The sequence below is a fragment of the Lytechinus pictus genome, chromosome 3 (genome assembly GCF_037042905.1).
Source record: "Lytechinus pictus isolate F3 Inbred chromosome 3, Lp3.0, whole genome shotgun sequence".
In the NCBI taxonomy this organism is placed as follows: Eukaryota; Metazoa; Echinodermata; class Echinoidea; order Temnopleuroida; family Toxopneustidae; genus Lytechinus; species Lytechinus pictus.
In genome coordinates, this window is record NC_087247.1 from 15,759,188 (window position 1) to 15,777,928 (window position 18,741).

Below are 18,741 nucleotides of genomic sequence, written 5' to 3' on the forward strand. Positions count from 1 at the left end.
TATCTGATGATTTTCTTCTCCTTGTGATTTACCTATTCAACACACTCTTTGGATGACATTGTAATAAATCATATCAATGGAGGATTAGATCTTCCAGTCCAGTCATTGTTTTCTTTCGTTTTCAAAGTCTTTTTTAAAAACATCATCTCCTTCATTCATCGCCTTCCATGTCAGAATGTTTGAAGAACGTGTGTTCATTATTCTTCCCCACTCCTTAAATTTAACACTGCAGAATTTTCATAAATTTTCATCTTTGTAAATCACTTCCGAAACAAATATAAAATCATTTTTCCACCTAGCTATGAAGATGAATATTTACTGGGAAATTCTTATCTCTGTGGATGGAGGTTTGGCAAAATGATAGAATTCTTTATAACTTAAATATTGAGCTCAGTGAAGTCTTGGTTCACCATTGTAGTCTCTCTGAATTGGCACCTTTAAAAAATGCACAACACATAATATATTTAATGAAAAATAACTCTTTTTTGTGTGTGCGTGATCAAACTTACAATGAAAATGTGGTTGAAGTATTGAAAAGGCAATTCTGACAAATACATATTAATTGTTTCCAGGCATTAACATATATTGCAAATGTATGATAATTTTAATCAAGGAAGTCCTATATGGCTTAGAAAGAAAACACATTTTCTTTAATTTTAGCAGAAAAAAACATTAAAAAGGACTCACTATATATAAATATTTTAACCTCAGTGGGTTATGATTTTATTTGTTAATTTGGAATAATTCTGTTTGATTACTGTTGCAGAAAATTGTGTCAAATGTAGGTTAACCATCCATATCTGTTTTGTTATTCCTATTTCCTATTTACATAACTACATGTACTAACTCACTGGGTAATTCAAGTGTCTTATATGTATCCTTGTATCCATTTTATGTCTGTTTATGTACCTGCCTGAATTCACTATGAATCCCACTTAGTTGTCGTCATCATTCATCTTTACGGTTTTGTGGGACAAAATAACTGGTGTTTGCATGAAAATTTGTGAGCTTGTTATATTGCTTGGTATAATAAAAAAAATATATAGTTGTATTTGTATTTGTTCATTTATCTCAATAATTCTTCCTAACAATTCTTTCTAATTTTCCATTCATTATCTTATGTATATTACCGTTTAACCTTGTTCTAGATTGATGTTCGTAATTGCACAATGGAATTTTATTTTCAATTCCAAAATTTACACCTTAGTAGAGCAGGAATATTACAGAGCTGTACACAATATGATAATAGTCAAATATTTAATCAGCCATAATACTTAATGTTGTTTATATAAACATGAAACATTCTTGTCAAATAAACTGAGTAAAGCCATGGTGATTCCCATTATCAAAAGAGATTTTTTTCGTAGAGAAATGGAGAAATGAATTATAATGAAAAATGTGTTCCTATATTGAATCCTGCTTCTCAGTAATATGAGAATTCAATTTACATGGCTGTGGCTGTTTCATAAAGCTGTTCGTACGCTAAGAGTCACTTTAAGAACGACTGGTGATCCTTTCTTGAGGTAAATGATGTTCACCATTAAATGTTCATTGGTGATTATTTAGCATGTGAGAAAGGTTTACCAGTCTTTCTTTAAGTCGCTCTTAACATGAACAGCTTTATGAAACACCCACCTGTTCTTTGATTATTTTCAATATCTTGTGATATCAACCATCGATGTGAGGATAGCAGGCCCGCCAACTACTTCTATTTTCCAGGAGTTATCCCGTTATGAGATTTTTTATCAACCAAAATGAGGATCATTCCGTTTCGCCATTTATTCAAGAAAAAAATAAATCAGCCCATATAGTTATTTGTGTGTAGGGGTATGGATGTAAGAGTACTATAGTGTTTCAACACTTGTAATCTCTCAGAGTTTAGATTTAAGAAAGATTAACATGTTTTAATTTAAGAAAAGTGAGGGAGACACACCTGATATCAAGCATTTTCAAATGTTGGGAGGCCTGGGATAGAGAATGATTTTCTTTTTGTCGTCAACTACACCTATCATACAATGTATATTTCTTTATCTTTCTGACAGCTGTATTCCTTGAATGTCCAACTGACTTCAAGGTGGATGCCAAGGCCCTTGATAAACCAATCAACAAGGATCTCTTGAAGACAGAGGTCACCACTCCATCAGGAAAGAAGCTCAAACCAACTATCAAGGACAACCAAGACCAGACACTGACCTGTTCTTATACACCTGTAGAACAAGGTAAGATTATAAGCCATTTTGGAAGTACAATTTGCGCAGGGAGAGATGAAGGTTATTGGTATTTCACCGATATGAGCACGATTACTTATATTGAAATATGCTCGTTATCCCATTTAATGAACTGCAACAAAGTGTTCAGTCAGATTTGGTTATTTGGCAATGGGTCATATATGATGGCCAATTACCGGTTGATTCAAATGAACAGTGTAATCAAACCATTCCCATTTGTAAATTTAAAATACCTAAAAGTCGCTTCACCTGGTTTTCAAAGTGATTTCTTTATTAGAGTTGATTATCAAAGATTGGTATACCAAACAAGCTTACATATCATCTTCTATAGATTAAAAAAAGCAATTAATTGAGTATCTATCCAACTGACAAAGGTAATGTCATTGTGAAAAGTTGCTGGAGAGATCAATTTCAAAATGCCTAATTCAACAAGTCCGTTGAACATCAAGGCAATTTTTTTAAAACTTTAAACCAAACTCTAATCTTTTCATAGATATTTTATGTCTAAAAATTCAGATCTAGTTCTTATTTTGTCTGGACAGATTCCTTATTTTAGTAATGAAAGTTGTCTGGCATGCTATTTATACAAATTAAAAGATTGACGACATCATCACTGTCAGCATACATGTATTCTTACATGATGTAATCTTGTCACCTGAGCTATCGGGTGATCGTCAATGTCAGTATATGTCACTTTATGTTTCATCTGTATGTTTTGCTGTAAACTTCATGTATGGTGTTAATCACAATTTGGACACCCATTCTCTCTGGACATGCACATGTGTTATGAAACACTCAATTCAATGGCTTTCTTATCTCATTGTGTTGATAATAAGGACCTCATAAGGTTGATGTAGCCTTTGCTGGCCAACCCCTTGGTCAGTCACCTTACACTACTGAGGCTGTCCCAGGTCATGATGCTTCTAAGGTTAAAGCCTATGGTCCTGGACTTCAAGCTGGTGTTACCAAGAAGCCCGCTCAGTTCACCGTTGAGACCAAGAACGCTGGCAAAGGTGGATTAGGAATCCTGATTGAAGGACCATCAGAACCTAAGATGACATGTAAAGATAACAAGGATGGTACAGCTTCTGTTGAGTATCTTCCAGTAGAACCTGGTGACTACGCTGTCCATGTTACCTTCGCTGATGAAGCTATCCCAGGTAAAGCTTTCTTTCACAGTTGTGTTTTTGAGTGTGTAACATAATAGATATTTTACACTTTGTCATTTTATGTTATATTCTTTTTTTTTTTAGACTGGGTATTTACCCAGTTTTAAATTCTTTGAATGTTATATTCTGTATTTTTTGTAGCTCATGGTATGCTTTTGCTTATTTGCAATTGATATGTTATGTTAATTTTTAAAAAAAATTAGATTATGTATTATGAATATGTTTCAGGTTATGTATCAGCTAGATTATGTATATGTTTTGGAACTGAGTGATCAATAAAGACAACTAGAAAATATATATATATATTTTCCATCACAATGATTAAGATCAATTATAAATCAGTTATACTACATTTGTTTTTAAGGTCATCTACCACAATGCTCCCCCGATTAGAAAGCTTGTTTCCAAGATACCTCTATCAAAACTTTATTTTTTTTAAGTCCACCATGCTGAGATTAATGAAAAACTTTTGTGCACAAAATAGGACTTATGGGTATTGTAAGAAAAATGCAATCAATTGATTGTCAATGTTAGGTTTTAAAATTTCAGTTCAGTCGTGAAGTTAATTTCTGTTTGTTCATTTTTGAGGTTTTTTGAACACCTTTGACTTTGAAGGTAAAACTTTTACTCATGCGGAGTTGACTTCTGCATGGACTGTTTACAGTTAGTTTCATCTCTTGTCTAAAAATGATCATCTGCATTTTTAATGATGTGATTTAATTTAAAACATGTTTTTCCCCTTTTTCCTTCCAGTTCTATTTCCTTACCTTTTGATTGTATTTTTGTCTCTCTTTCCAGGAAGTCCATTCAGACCATCAATTCAGGACAGTATTGATGCTAGTAAGGTTAAGGCTCATGGACCAGGTCTATCCAAGGATGGTGTTAGGGCTAATGTACCAGCCAAATTCACTGTGGATGCAACCAAGGCTGGCAAAGCTCCACTCGATGTCACAGTCATCCAAGAAAAAGGTGAGACTGTCATCCCATTTTAGGCTTAAAAAATTGTCTGCCTTAACAGAGGGAAAAAATGTAGTTTCGATTGATCAGTATTTTTTTTAAAATTCAAGCTCAAATATTTTTGTTGGCCATGTGGTGGGACTTCTCACATCATGGAGACTTGTGGGCACATAACGATGCAATAATAATAATAATAATAATAATAATAGGCCTTTGTGTGGTGCCATCTATCTAGAAATAATCTACTCCGCGGCATACTATTATTACCCTTGGCTTTAGCTTTCAAGCGCTCAGTGCATTCAAGGAAGTATTCCTTCTGAATACCTATTCACCTCACCTGGGTTGAGTGCAGCACAAAGATGAGAATCATCATCACTAGATCAACCGATGGTTGGTCAAACCTAAGTGTCCTCTACCTAGGATATATGGACAATAATCTTTGGCACTATTCACCAGTTTGAATAACTTGTTTCTTCTTTTTTTAATTTAAAAACATGAGAATAAAAATGTGAAAACCAAGGACAGTCAGCACATTTTTATGTTTAATTTTTTATATGCTTTTTTTTTTTTTTTTTTTGGGGGGGGGAGATGAAGGATTTCCCTGGTTGGTCTGATTCCACCAAATAGAGAGTTTTTTTTTTTTTTTTGGGGGGGGGGGCTCAGATATTTGTGTTATCTAAGGATGTCCCAACCTTCATAAATGATCCCTAATGGCATAAAACCTGTAGTCAAATTGGCAGTATGAACTATCATCCAGTTTCATGTGTTTTCTAACATTGCAGGTGGTCCTGAGAAGGCTAAGATCGTAGACAACAAAGATGGAACCTTTGATGTCACCTATGTTCCAAAGACAGAGGGACGTTGTCAAGTTGACATCAAATATGATAACAAGAACATCCCAGACAGGTGAGGGAGAAACAGAGAGATGAAGGAAAGAGAAAAGACAAAATCAGTCTGAATGGAGGGAGATAAGGGGGTTATTTCATGAAGTTCGGAGTCTAACATCCAGTATACCTCGGCTTTCTGATATTATTTTTTGTAGTTCATATGAAGAGTTGTAATGCTCTCAAATTATCATGGCTAGAGTAGATTGTTATTAGTGAAATTAAATTGAAGTAGAATGGGGTCAGACATAAAAAAAAAGTTTATGATTATGGATTTTCCAAAAGGAGATTAAAAGAAGATGAGTAGATGACATTAGTGTCGAAAGATGACAGGAGGGCTGAGGGAAGAAAATAGAAAAGATGAAAGGAGAATGGGACAAAATAACTTTACAATGAGGAGAGAGATATTGATGATAATAATAATAATAGCCAATTTTTATAAAGCGCTTTTCCCAGAATGGCTCAAAGCGCGTTACAGCATATTATTACCCCGGTCATTGGATTCATTTCGATCCCGCATGAAAAGTGCACAATTTCCACTCCCTGGGGAGCATTCCTTGCATTCATCGCAGCCTCATTATGGAGCTGGCAAAATCAAACATACAATATCTTTCGCATCCTACTGGGTACCCATTTAGCACCTGGGTCGAGAGTGGCAAAGTGTGGATTAACGCCTTGCCAAAGGACGCTAGACCGCGGTGGGATTCGAACACACGACCCTCTGTTTACAAGGCGAGAGTCAGAACCACTACACCACGGCTCTTCCACATATTGATATGTGGAAGATATTGATATTAAATGATAGGAACTGAGGTTAGGGAAAGAGAAATATCAAGACAAGATGAGAATAGGTAAGATGAGATCAGAGGACAGAAAGAGGTTATGAAAGATAGTAAGGAGAGATAGATGGATAGACAGACAGACAGACAGTTTTAGTCTGTCTTGTTTATTTCCAAATCATTAATGGCAAAAGATTACAGTTTGACACCAAACTGAAAAGCAGTGGGAAGGAATTACTATGATATATTTACATATTTAGACCTCAGTTGATTATTTTGTACTATAGAATCAGATCACAGACATTTCTTTGCCAGAGCTGTGGGTTGGGAGATATAGTAAATGTATTATAAAAGACAAAGAAATAAATATGCATTGCAAACTTTACATACCATTCCGTTTATTTGAGAACACCTTTTTTTCTGAAAATTTTAAAAGAATCAAATGCGCCATGGAAGATGATTTCCAAGCATGGCTGTACACAGTTGCCCCCCCCCCCCCCCAAAAAAAAAAAAAAAAAAAAAAAATCTACATTTTTTACTAAAATTATCACAAAATTCACAAAAAGTTTGCACAAATTCTTAAATTTCACTGTTAATAGTGCAAAAGCGCCCCCTCGCTTTTCTGAAAAATTTTATGCATCCTACCTCCCTCGGAAAAAAAATTCTGGGTACAGCCTTGATGGCAAGCCGTTTTTAACTACTTGTTTCACTTTCGTTATAAGTGAGTGAAATGAATTTATAATGAAGTATTGAATCTGTTTCTTGTCTTTGCATACAGTCCCTTCAACACCAAAGTGCTTCCAAAGTCTGATGCATCCAAGGTCAAAGTAGCCGGTCCGGGAGTGCAGAAGACTGGAGTCTTAGCCAGTTTGCCTGTAGAATTCACTGTAGATACCAGGGAAGCTGGTGATGCTGAACTCATCATTTCTATCACTGTGAGTAGAATATGTCCTAAATTATTTGTTCGCCCGCAGATATACAAACGCTTTTGTGTTGATTGTGTGCCTCTTTAACTATATTGTCACAATGATTATGTTGTATTTAGCTTCCAACTCCTACATGTACTACAGGTTGTATGGAAAAAAATTATTTTTCCCTTTGCCCGTTTGGAAAGACGTTTTTCCATATTTGGAAAAAATGGCTACCTGGTACAAATGAATTGAACGTATGAGCACCTGAACACGGTTGCCATGTTAAAGCTGGGGTAATAACATGTAGCAAATAAAAACAATTTTAAGTGCTTTATAAATGCTGCATATTTGATGGAATTTCCTCAAACCGTCAATACTTTTTAAATTATTTTTCTACTTTTCAACAAACTTTCTGGAAGGGTGAACTTCCCCTTTAACTAGATAGCCTGGAAGGTCTCAATTTCGAGTGTACTTTGAAAAAATAAAGATTTTAAGTAAATACTAGATTTGTATGTAGTTTCAAGTATTGATTGATTTGATCATGTTTTATTTTCAAGGACAAGAATGGTAAACCAGTCAAACCTGACATCAAAGACAATGGTGACGGTACCTTCACTATCTCCTACGTACCAACTGACGTCGGCCAGTACACTGTCACCGTTACCTACGGTGGCAAGAACGTACCAGCTTCACCATTCAGTGTCAAGACAAGTCCTACAGGAGATGCCAGCAAGTGCAGTATCATGGGTAAGAATTCTCTTGTTTTACTGGTTTCTTGAGAAGCCCATGGGATGATTCACAATGAATGGAGTGTGACTTTAATATGGAACGTTGCAAGAAAGTTGATTTGCAATTATCAACTACATATTTGAGGACCTTAAGACCTATCCTAGATTGGTAATTGAACTCAAGTTTCTTCCAATGCCCAACTATACTTCATTTCCTCAGAAAATTTGAATTTTGAATTTTGGGATATTCAGTGCCCTCACCTTTTCATTGTTTTCACAAGGAATTGAGTGTGACTTTAATATGTGATTTTGCAAGAAAATTGATTTGCAATTGAACATAAAACAACTACATATTTTAGGAAGGACTTACCCTTGAATTGGGGAGTTACACTGGATTTATAATTGAACTCAAGTTTCTTGCAATGCCCAACTATACTTCATTTCCTCAAAAAATCTAAATTTTTAATTTTGGGATATTTCGTGCCCTCAATTGTTAATTGATTATAGTTTTATATAAAATTTTCATTTAAGCAATTATCCTAGAAAAATTTAATGATTTGATATCATAAAACAAATTTGTGGATATTTTATTTTGATTGAGAACCCAATCAAAATAATATTTCATGTGAAAATATTTGCCAGACACATTTTTACTCTATATCCTCCACCTTCAAACTGTTTTAGACCATTGATTTTCATAAAACTGATAATGAATTTAAATAGTGGCAGACACTTTTTGACGGGATTTAGCCAAAATTAAAATAGGCTGAAACCCTGACAGAGCATGTCACCCACATGGTAATCTACAATAGGAATTTTTCTTACAAATTTAATAACTAAATCAATTATTCATCTGTGATCCAGTATGGAGAATCATTGTAGCGTTTGAGGGAAAATTAAATATTCCATTCAACATTCACTTGTAATTGTTGATAAATTTGAAGTGAAATCTCTCTTTTGATTAAATAAACTGTCACCATATATTTTATTAAATACATATTTTATTAAATATGGTAAAAGTGATGATGATGTACTGACAATGTGCTGATGTTGAGTTTATGGTGTAAATTAAGCCTCATTTCTTAGTAGGAATTCTGCTGACTTTGTTTTCCTTACAATTTCCCCATTTCGGTATATAAAAAAAACCATTGGGAATGTGGGGAAAACCGCTATGAATGGCGCTGAGTGGAATTCCAACTAAAACAAACATGGCATAGACTTTTGTTATGTTGCCTAAGACTATTTGAATGCATATTGAGACTCGTGCTTTATTTGTCAAAAGTTTCATCGTTCTGACCCACGAGTACTTCAAGGCCCAATACCTTTTCCATACTGTCAACTTTCATTGACCATGGACATATTAGAGATGGACATTCATCCTTTAGTTAATAAATTCACCAACATGTAACAACCTTTGAATAACATTCTCTTCATATTTATCTATTTTGACCCTATTATGGTCGTCATCAATGAGGCCATGAGCTAACAAAAGCGTTTCGTGATTAGACATTAATATAGTACAAATTTTATGCAAAAAAAAAAAATCCTGTAAAATCGATATACAGTTCTGGTTTACCTTTGTAATCTTAGTTCCATGTGTTTTATTTGGGAAAATGCATGCCCATTTTAGGAAACAGGCGATATTATGATTGATTTGTTAAGGTTTTCGAAGTTTCCTCCTAATATTCCAGAGAAAGTTAGCGTGTAGAGATCGTGTATTTCTCATTGGTCTTGAGGTCTTTATTTGTGTGGGAACTTTGCAGATTGAATAATAACATATTTTATATCTGGAAACTTTGCAGATTTAATAATATATTTTATATCTAGAAAGTTTGCAGATTGAATAATAACATATTTTATATCTTAAAAGTAATCTGCTTCCCAATTTTACTGCTCCAAATTTGAGGCATGTCGATTGACGAGGCATATTCTGAGACAGGGCATCACCCAACAAAAATAAAAACCAGGAAAACACTTGTTTTGTAAATGATCAGATATACCTTGGCAATCGTTATTGTCAAAATATCTGTTCGGGCCACACAGAAAAATTGTTAGTGCTATCAGAGAACTAACAGTATAGGCCCCCTCACATCTTTCAGATTTTGATGTCAAACGGTGATGATAATAGTGCATTCTTGTCACATTAGGCATCATTGGGACATTATCGGTTGTACCAGATCAATGAGGTCTCAACGGCTGTTACTGTATGTTCTCATTAAGATGCATATGATCGTTAGGCATCAGATCTCGTCAATCATCTAAAGCATCTCATTGAATGTCCATCTCTAATAGGTCCTTGGGCATTGGTGTTGGCTTCAAATTACTGCAAATCGCAGTATTTTGAACTATTCATGACATGTTTTTCAAATATTATGAAAAAATAGTCTTATTGATTGTGTGGTAGTTACTTGTAGTGGTCTCATTCACTATGTTTTCCATCTTTATGTGTTTCATTTTGTGACATGGTTCATTGTCATCTGTGATTTAATCTGGCAATGTTAGGTAGGTAGTCACTATTACCCGTTACTAGTATTTGAATGAGAAATCAGCAGAGTATGAATGGAAAATGTGATTTATGAGAATTTAGAAAATATGCAGGGGAAAATATAAAAAAATAAAACCAACAGAGATGATGTTTTAATGTATGTTTCGAAAGCCGCTCTTTAGGTTACCTGGGGTTACCTGATGTGTTCTAGGCGTTTGTACCTATAACATGTGAACTTACATTCCTTTTTAATGGTGTATTTGGGTTAAATTTTAAATATTTTTCACTCAAAATTCAGCTTAACTAGAAGCAAACAATGATAGCTGTTCTAGGGATGAGTCTTTGCTGGCCTGAAGGTTACATTTTTGGGTATTGGTGTTGGCTTTAAGTCATGTTTACAAAATACTGGATAATTATCTGTCTAGTTGCCATGGTTTTTGAAGAGGGTCTTTTCTTTCACAAGTGCCTATATTTACAATGATTATTGAATTATTTATTTGCATGGTGTTCTGCATGTTAGCCATTATTATAAATAAAGGTTATACATACCAAAGAAATAGACAATACACAAATACCCAAATATATCATACTTGCATCTATTAAACTATTGAGAAGGAAAAGGACATTAAGTCAATGACTTTTGATGGCCTTTGTTTCTTTGACTGGCAAGAAGAACCCATGCATGGCAAGATTTATCTGCATCATGCTTCAAACTGCATAATGCATTCGAGTGCTCTTTTCAAATATAAACTTAATAATCATAATCATTAATTTTGATATTTTTTAACTAACTTAAACTCTCCCTATTATATCGTTTACCTTTTCCTAATTTAAATAATAATTTGATGCTCATTTTCTCTTTATTTGAAGAATATGTTAGGATTTTTTTCAAATTGGGGAGTAGGCTAGGTCGACGCAATTGTTTCTGAGAAAGTGTAAATAAAAAGATATGAAATTAATGATATAGAAGATAATAAATTGGTACTTATATAGCGCATAATCAATTGAAATTGCTCTATGCGCTTTGTACAAATTGCTCTCCAATATTATAGTTACACTACAACAAAAATAAATATAATTATCAGTATGAAAAAAAAAACTTCTCCATCTATTGTCAGCCTCATAAACTCAAGAAAATGTGCTCCCTTGCTCATTCTTGTGTTTTTCTTGCCATAACCTTCGGTTAAAAAAAGAAGATTGGGGCTAGAAGAATTCATTCAATTGCTTGATAACGTTCACAGTTCCATCTTGTTTTGTGTAAAACAATTTCTCTCAAACCACATTCCTTTGTTTGCTGTCTTCTCATATCATTGTTCAAAAATCGTTCTGTCGTAATACACATTCATTGTTATTATTTCAATACAACTATTTGTGACTACCTTGTTCCTTGTCAACAATCTTTGTTATATAATGCCTATGGATACATAGTCAATGTTTGGTAGATTTGAAAGTGAGCAAGATATGAAAGGGGCATGGTGTATCCCCCTCTCTAGGTTGTAAGAGCGGCAATTACGAGATTCCAGTTAGACGTGGTAGCCTAAAGAGCTCAGAGAGTACGACCACAACCCGTACCACTACCACACGAACCACTACCACAAGTAAGCTGTCCCATCTTTGCCTGTCTGGCTTCCAACTCCAGAGGGCAGCCTTCGTGTGTGTTTTGAAGTGCTGAAAGGCATGGTTTGATTTTTCTGTAGTCTAGTCTTGGATGTGAAACCCAGATGTGAACAACGTTATTCTAATCAACCGATCTGCAAGCTGAGAATCATTAAACAGGCATGTCAAGCACGCATACGAGAGTCAGATTTTGATATAGGCATGGCTGTTTTCAAAGGTCCACTGCCGATAAAAAGTTTAATGAATATGATTTAAAGAGGAGTCCAAAATGAAGGCAAAGTTATTTCAAAATAGTAAAAACAAAATTTAGAGATTCTTTTTTCATGTTTTTTTTGGCAACTTTAGAAATCTAATACTTAGTTTTAAAGTTTATTTTCTTGAAAACATGAAGCAGAGATATCAGCTGATTTGAAATTTGTTACTGGTGTTGCCAAACTTTGTCATGTTTTCCTGTTTTTGAAGAGGGCACGTGCACCTCAAAATACTATGCAGTACTATTTACAAGTTTGGCATTCCTGGTTAAGTAAAGAAAAAAAATTGTGGATGACATTATTATTTTTTTATTGTCATGCTTGAATGCATGAAATAGAATATTAGTGGGATTTAACAGCATGGTTTATTTCACACCACTTGAGATGTGCCTATACATATGTTTTTTTTTCCATATCAATGACTCACACAGAATTTGATTTTTAAGACTCACATTGGGAATGAGTCTTCAATTATTCTTTGTTCCGGACATACCTTTCAGTTAGACTATCATAAGAATATGAATCTCATTGACAGTTAATCTAATTGTTAAAATTCAATATTTTTTGCATTCATTTTGATCATGAAGAGGGTACCTGATTGCTGAAAGTATTTCCAAATATCATGAACGATTGATTCCCAGGAAAATTTTTATTTTCCACTTAAAAGTAATGTATCTGACAACTTTTGTTGCTTGATCATAGCTTTTCAACAAAATTTTGAGTATGGTTTAAAATGTAAACATAGTCACCAAGCTGTATTGTTAACTAAGGTTTCCATGGCGAAGGAGAATAGTGTTGTAGTAGGTTTCACGGTACACAATATATCTTTCTTGGGCAAGTGTTGATCCTTTTCAGGACCAACACTTGCCCAAGAAAGATACACGGTGTACCGTGGAACCTACTACACTGTATTGTTAAATTGAAAATAAATTCCCTCAATTCCATCATCGGTTCAGTCATTCTTGTATCTGGTCAATAATATACTGTAATCTGCCATATTTCTTAGCTTGTCAACAACACTTTTGGAATTATAATGATTAACTGCCATTGCCAATGCTGTCATAAATCATCACCATTTTCACAAATTTCCAAGAATTGGGGAGAAATTTAGAGATAACCAGATATAAAGTAACTTAGTGTCTTTTTCATTGTGTTGCTATTTTTGAGGATGAACATTTTGTGATTTAATTCTATTTCTGATACAAGGTAATACAATATCTTTAGAAGGAAAGGGTCTCACAATTTTAAGAGAAAATGCATTTGATGGTCTAGTTCATATCTGAAAAAAATAACTTAATTGCACTTTCATTGATTTGAGATTGTACTGTGTGAAAAAGATTGATTGAGCATTGGTTGCCCCCTTAATATATACTCTATGAAGTTAAACAGCATGTAACTGTCTAATAGATGACCATGTATAGTGTTTGTATGTAGTTTTCATTACTGGAGCTGCAAGCTACATGTATACGTGGATTGCATTTTGATGGATTCTTAAATCTTACTAGTTTGGTAGTTGGAAATTTGGAATGATTTTCATATGTGATATGGTTTTTTCCTTCAAACTAACTAGTCATTTTCATCTATTTGTGTTTCCTTTCTCATAAAGGAAAGAGGATTTGTTGTTTTTTAATTGTATGGTGTGTGAATGATGTAACATTATCTTATATGAAACGAATGAGACATGCATATTGATATATCTTAACATATATTTTTGATTCATACTTTTATTGTCTGCAAGAGCTTGGATAGCTGCTCATAAGTAGACTTGGTTGATTTTTTCTAACCAACTTTATAAAGGTGTCCAATGCCAATATTGAAATATGTCAAAGAATATTTAAGACCCTGTTTTAATCTACTTTCTTAAACCAGTTTAGTGGAAACCAGTTTAACATGTAATGGCAAGGCATGAACGGGTCTTGGAAGCGATCTGAAATGGTGTGTGGTTTTCAAGACTAGTTTGCCTTGTTAGACTGGTTTAAGTATTGGTGAGGATACATTCAGTCTTTGTGAAGTGATCTTCACACAGAAGTACAATTGTGTGTGCATGTTGGGTACGCTGCTCAGTGCTCAGTATACATGTACACATGGTGTGTAGATGAATAAAACTATGATGCGGTTTCAAATTTGCGTGAAACATGTGACCTCACCGAGAGCATTGCCATAGCAACAAGACCTCTTTAAATCAAGTGGTTCTAGAAACCAGTTCAGGAGATGGTTATGAGAATGCTAACAAAGCAACCTTCTGAACTGGTGTTTCAAAGTTGTTCAAGAGGAACCAGTTCAGGAAAGTAGATGAGAACATGGTCTAAGGTGTCAATTTGGAAGCTTCACAAGTTTCAGAATCAATATGAAAGCATATTTTAGTTTCCTAAAAGATAAGTTTAGTGGCCATGGAATGCTATAATCTGCCTCAAGACAAAGCAGATGGATTCTTAGATTCATTACAGAAAATATGATTTCCTAAAACTCGCCTTACATTATCAAATTTGGCCTTTTGTTTCACTAGTGAAACTAGTTCACTAGGTAGTGAACATTGTATTCTCTTCAGTTATTTATGTTGGTCACTGAGCATGGTATATTTTATTTCATTGAGCAGAAGAGACCATCACCAAGACTGTGGTCGTTGAGGAAGAGACTGTTATCAAGGTCAACTCAAGGGATGCAGGTAAAGGTCGTGTGACCTGTACAATTACTGGTCCTAATGGTCAAGAGATCCCTGATGTGAAGGTCATTGAGAACCCTGATGGAACCTTTGATATCATCTGGACATGCCCTGCGGCAGGAAACTATGAAGTAGATCTGAGGTTTGGTGGTGTTTCTCTGACCGGTGGACCCATTACAATCTTTGTGAGTAGAATAAATTCATTAATCCCTCACATCCATCACATTTCCTCCAGCAAAAGTTGCTCCTGTAGAAAAAGTTGTGTGTATTGTACCATTTGAGACAAATAATTAACTTACAATTCTGTCGTAGAAGTCATCAAACGGGTTAAAAATATTCCCTTTGTGGGAATTTCATCATTGTATTTCCAAAGCTGGTCCAGAAAAGACAAAATATTTGACAAGATGGAGGATGGGGGGGGGGGGCATGCATGGCCTCCTATCTGGACCATACCTCACATGCAAGAGTCCACCCCCCCCCCATGAAATGTCATTTAGACCACATTTTAATATTTTATAATAAGTTCAGATACATGATATCAAAAAGTGCATTCACATATGCAGAGTGATGAAAGTAATCTGGATGTAATGCACATTCCCAGAATTGTTATGGTAAAGGAATACACAACATCTCGTCACTTTAAAGGTAGTTCATGTAACCAATATATGTTAGACTGTTCTTGCATGCTCTATTTTACCTTTAACATTATTAGTCCATGTTTTGTTATTTCATTCTCTTATTTATTATTTCTTATTCAGCTTTTTCATCTTTGCATTCTTTTATTGTAAACTTTCCTCTTTTTTCCATAAAATGTATTAACAAATATCAAAATTTTAGTGTGGTAATTTGAACCTATGGCTTAGATATCCAATTAGATATACATGTACAAGTTACCAAATGTCAAATGTGAATCAAATCTCTATAACCCCTACATCTCACTTTATGTATTCTCTGCAGTCAAATAGAGGAAGAAAAATATAAAATTTGATCTGAAATTTTTAACTTGAAAAAAAAAAACATATCACACACCATTAAAAGGCCTATTCCAACCCAATAAACCATTACACTGAAAATTTCATCAAAATCTGTTATGAGAAAGTTATATTTTCAATTTCTCTGTATTTTGACAAATGGTTATACATACAATACAGAGAGAACCAATTATTTCACACTCTTTCTATTGTATATGAAATATAAATGTTTGAATTTTGGCCGATTTGAGAATTATAAAGCATGTTAATTGGTCACAATAATTTGCAACAATGGCAATCCCAGACATTCAAATGAAACTTGTAAATGTCATAACTTTCTTATATTACATCTGCATTTGATTAAATGTTCAGCCTTATGATTTGTTGCATTTGTTTCTTTTTATTCAAAAAATTTTTTGTCGGGTATACTTGCACTTTAAAGTTCTAACTTAGTAGTCATATAATACAATAGTTGAAATTTGTTACTACTAGTAAAAAAAAATCTGCTTGACTGTGTATAGAAACAATTTTTATTCCTTATGATAGTGATGCTACAGAATAGACAGAGCTTTCACATGTGGATTGTTAACCCACAGATAAGAAAACTATCAATCTTTTGATTTCATCTGACTAGTTATCTAGACATAGTGCTTACAATTGTTTGTTTGGTCTGGTCTTCTCTGGTACTGTGAAGGACAAAGTAAGGTGTTCGATCTGGGCGATAAAATGGTACCTTGCCAGAAGCAAAAGCGTTCGTAAGTCAGAACAGCTCTGTATTATAACACATAAACCCTTCTCTGAGTGGCTGTTCGATCTGGGCGCTAAAATGGTACCTCGACAGAACCAAAAGCGTTCGCAAGCTTGATATTTTTAGGTCTGCCTATTGGTATTTCGCCAACCCCTTCACCTATTATTTGAAGTATATCCCTTCTGGTGAGGAGAGTTTTGCAGTATTGCCATTTGTTCAGTTTTTAACTGAATTGTCCATTTCTTAAAGTTTTCATTTCCCTAAAAAACTGAACGTTCAGATTTGGGGATTTTGGGACATTTGGCTATCCATATTTGCATAGTGTGTCAATTATTGATATTATGATTGTTTTTAGAATATAAATCAATTTCTGTATTTTGGTTCAACAAATCATAACACACCCAAATACAGTAATTCTTGAGGCTGAATCTTCTCTCAAGGTATGCACCAGATTGCACAATTATAAATTCAAAAATGCAAAAGCTCCCTAGTGGGGTGTCCCCCTTCCCACACCCACTCGCCCTCGGTCGTTCCGCTCCCTCGCAATAAATGGTTCAGTTTGCTGCGTTTAATGTTGGCAAGTCTGGTTTTGACCTTCATTGTAATATGAAGAGAGAAACAAAAACATGGTTATCAAATTTAAACAAGAAAAAATACAAAATGGGACAAACCAAAAATTAATCATTTATCAAATTAGAAAATATAGTGGTAGGTCAATTCATTGAATTTTGAGAGTTTATTAATTAACAATCGGGTAGATGCATCCAATCATCTCGTAAATAAAATCGGGTAAGGTTGTTATGATTTTTGTGATTAATTTCTTTTTGACAGTGTTTCCATATATTTCCTGAGCTCTGTGCGTGTTGTACATGTATATCATGTTTTCTATTAAGTATGATGTTGTTAAAATGTCAAGTTAACATCACAAAGCAGATGGTTTTTGTGAAATCCCAGCTGTAGCTCATCTCTGTTGTTAAGTCCTTCTCAATCCTGTTTCGATACAAACTCATCATTTTGTTTACCATAAATCCTTGCTAACTATGAAGAGCCAAACTAGAGTAACAATGCACATCAGTTGTTGCAGACAATCCAAAAAGATATAGTCTTTTATTGCATATATATAAGGAATACAAAATTTAATTTTTATTTGTAAATATGAGAGGATATAAATGATTTTAGCTCCTAAAAATTCATGTCCTTCGACTTCAATAATACTTTTAGTCTCTATTTATATAGTTATTCTGTTGCTCTGTAATAAAATAGAGAATATAATCCTTGAATGTAACAACTCGTACTATGACTGAGCTCTGTTAATACTATTAAAGCATAGAGCTCCCGCCTACAGTTAGGTCATCACTTAGTAGGGAGATTGTTGAATTAATAAATGACCCAAATGTGTACCCTATAATGCCCATCCTAATCTTAGTATATCTAGTTTCAGAATCTGCTGTGATCATTAGCAGCAGATTGATTGGCTAAGGCAAACGTCAAGGCTGTTAAGATCTAATGAAACTCATTAATGGCAGTCCATTAGTTAGTGCTAGGGTGTAAACATATTTTGTCTGGCGTGAAGCCGATCGCCTCGGTGCTGTCAAGCCAAGCGATATCTACTCACGTACAGACGGTTTGCAACAGTTGGGCCGAGATGAAGGGGTAGGGAGGGTGTGTGCCAGCGCTGTTTAATAGTGGCTGCATACATGTGCACCAGTCACTTCAACCTTATGTTTGATGCATAGGCATGCTAGCTATGTAGTGTAGGGCACGTCACTAAGTCCATTTTAGGGCATGCATCCTTAGCAACTGGTCCAATAGTGAGAGGCAAACTGCCAGCATATAAAAATTGATGATTTATAATTCAATTCCAATCTAACCCAAAAGATACAAGAAATGCTATGACTGTGACTGAGTGTTTGTCTCCACCGGGGTAAGCCAGTCAATTTAAGCAGAAAATGATCTCAATCTTATGTGGAAGGGAAGAGGGGGAAGGATTATTGTCTGAAGGTTTTCATCTATCTGCTATGAGTGATTGGTGGATGATGAGGGGCATGCTGCCAACCAATGAGCTTGTCTTCAATCTCTCTTAGGATCACATCTATCACTCGTCTACACCCCTACCCCTACCTATCTAAAAGATACTTCACAATCATTTAAAGACAAGCCCATGTAGACAGCGACCCCTCCCCCACCCCTCTCCTTCTACCCCCTCCTCATTCTTGCTCCTCCTAAGTGTACTATTACAGTTGATTGAGCTACGTGTGTTACCTTCAACCTCCTGGTTACCCTGGCCTTGACTGCCATGCCACTTTCCTTTCTGACTTCAAAACGAATATGATGTTATTGTTTTGACATAT

At 34.7% G+C, this 18,741-nt stretch overlaps 1 protein-coding gene across 1 annotated transcript in view; it reads left to right on the forward strand.

The window, feature by feature from the left end:
• The window catches only part of LOC129255845 (filamin-C-like), a 42,226-nt gene extending 25,201 nt beyond the window's left edge, over window positions 1-17,025 (forward strand). The window contains exons 14-21 of the mRNA XM_064096506.1: window positions 2,043-2,219; window positions 3,065-3,388; window positions 4,196-4,366; window positions 5,137-5,260; window positions 6,796-6,952; window positions 7,486-7,675; window positions 11,635-11,739; window positions 14,606-17,025. Coding sequence (XP_063952576.1) covers window positions 2,043-2,219; window positions 3,065-3,388; window positions 4,196-4,366; window positions 5,137-5,260; window positions 6,796-6,952; window positions 7,486-7,675; window positions 11,635-11,739; window positions 14,606-14,952 — 1,595 coding nt within the window. The 3' untranslated portion in view covers window positions 14,953-17,025. The remainder of the gene's footprint in view (window positions 1-2,042; window positions 2,220-3,064; window positions 3,389-4,195; window positions 4,367-5,136; window positions 5,261-6,795; window positions 6,953-7,485; window positions 7,676-11,634; window positions 11,740-14,605) is intronic.
• The last annotated feature ends 1,716 nt before the right edge of the window (window positions 17,026-18,741 follow it).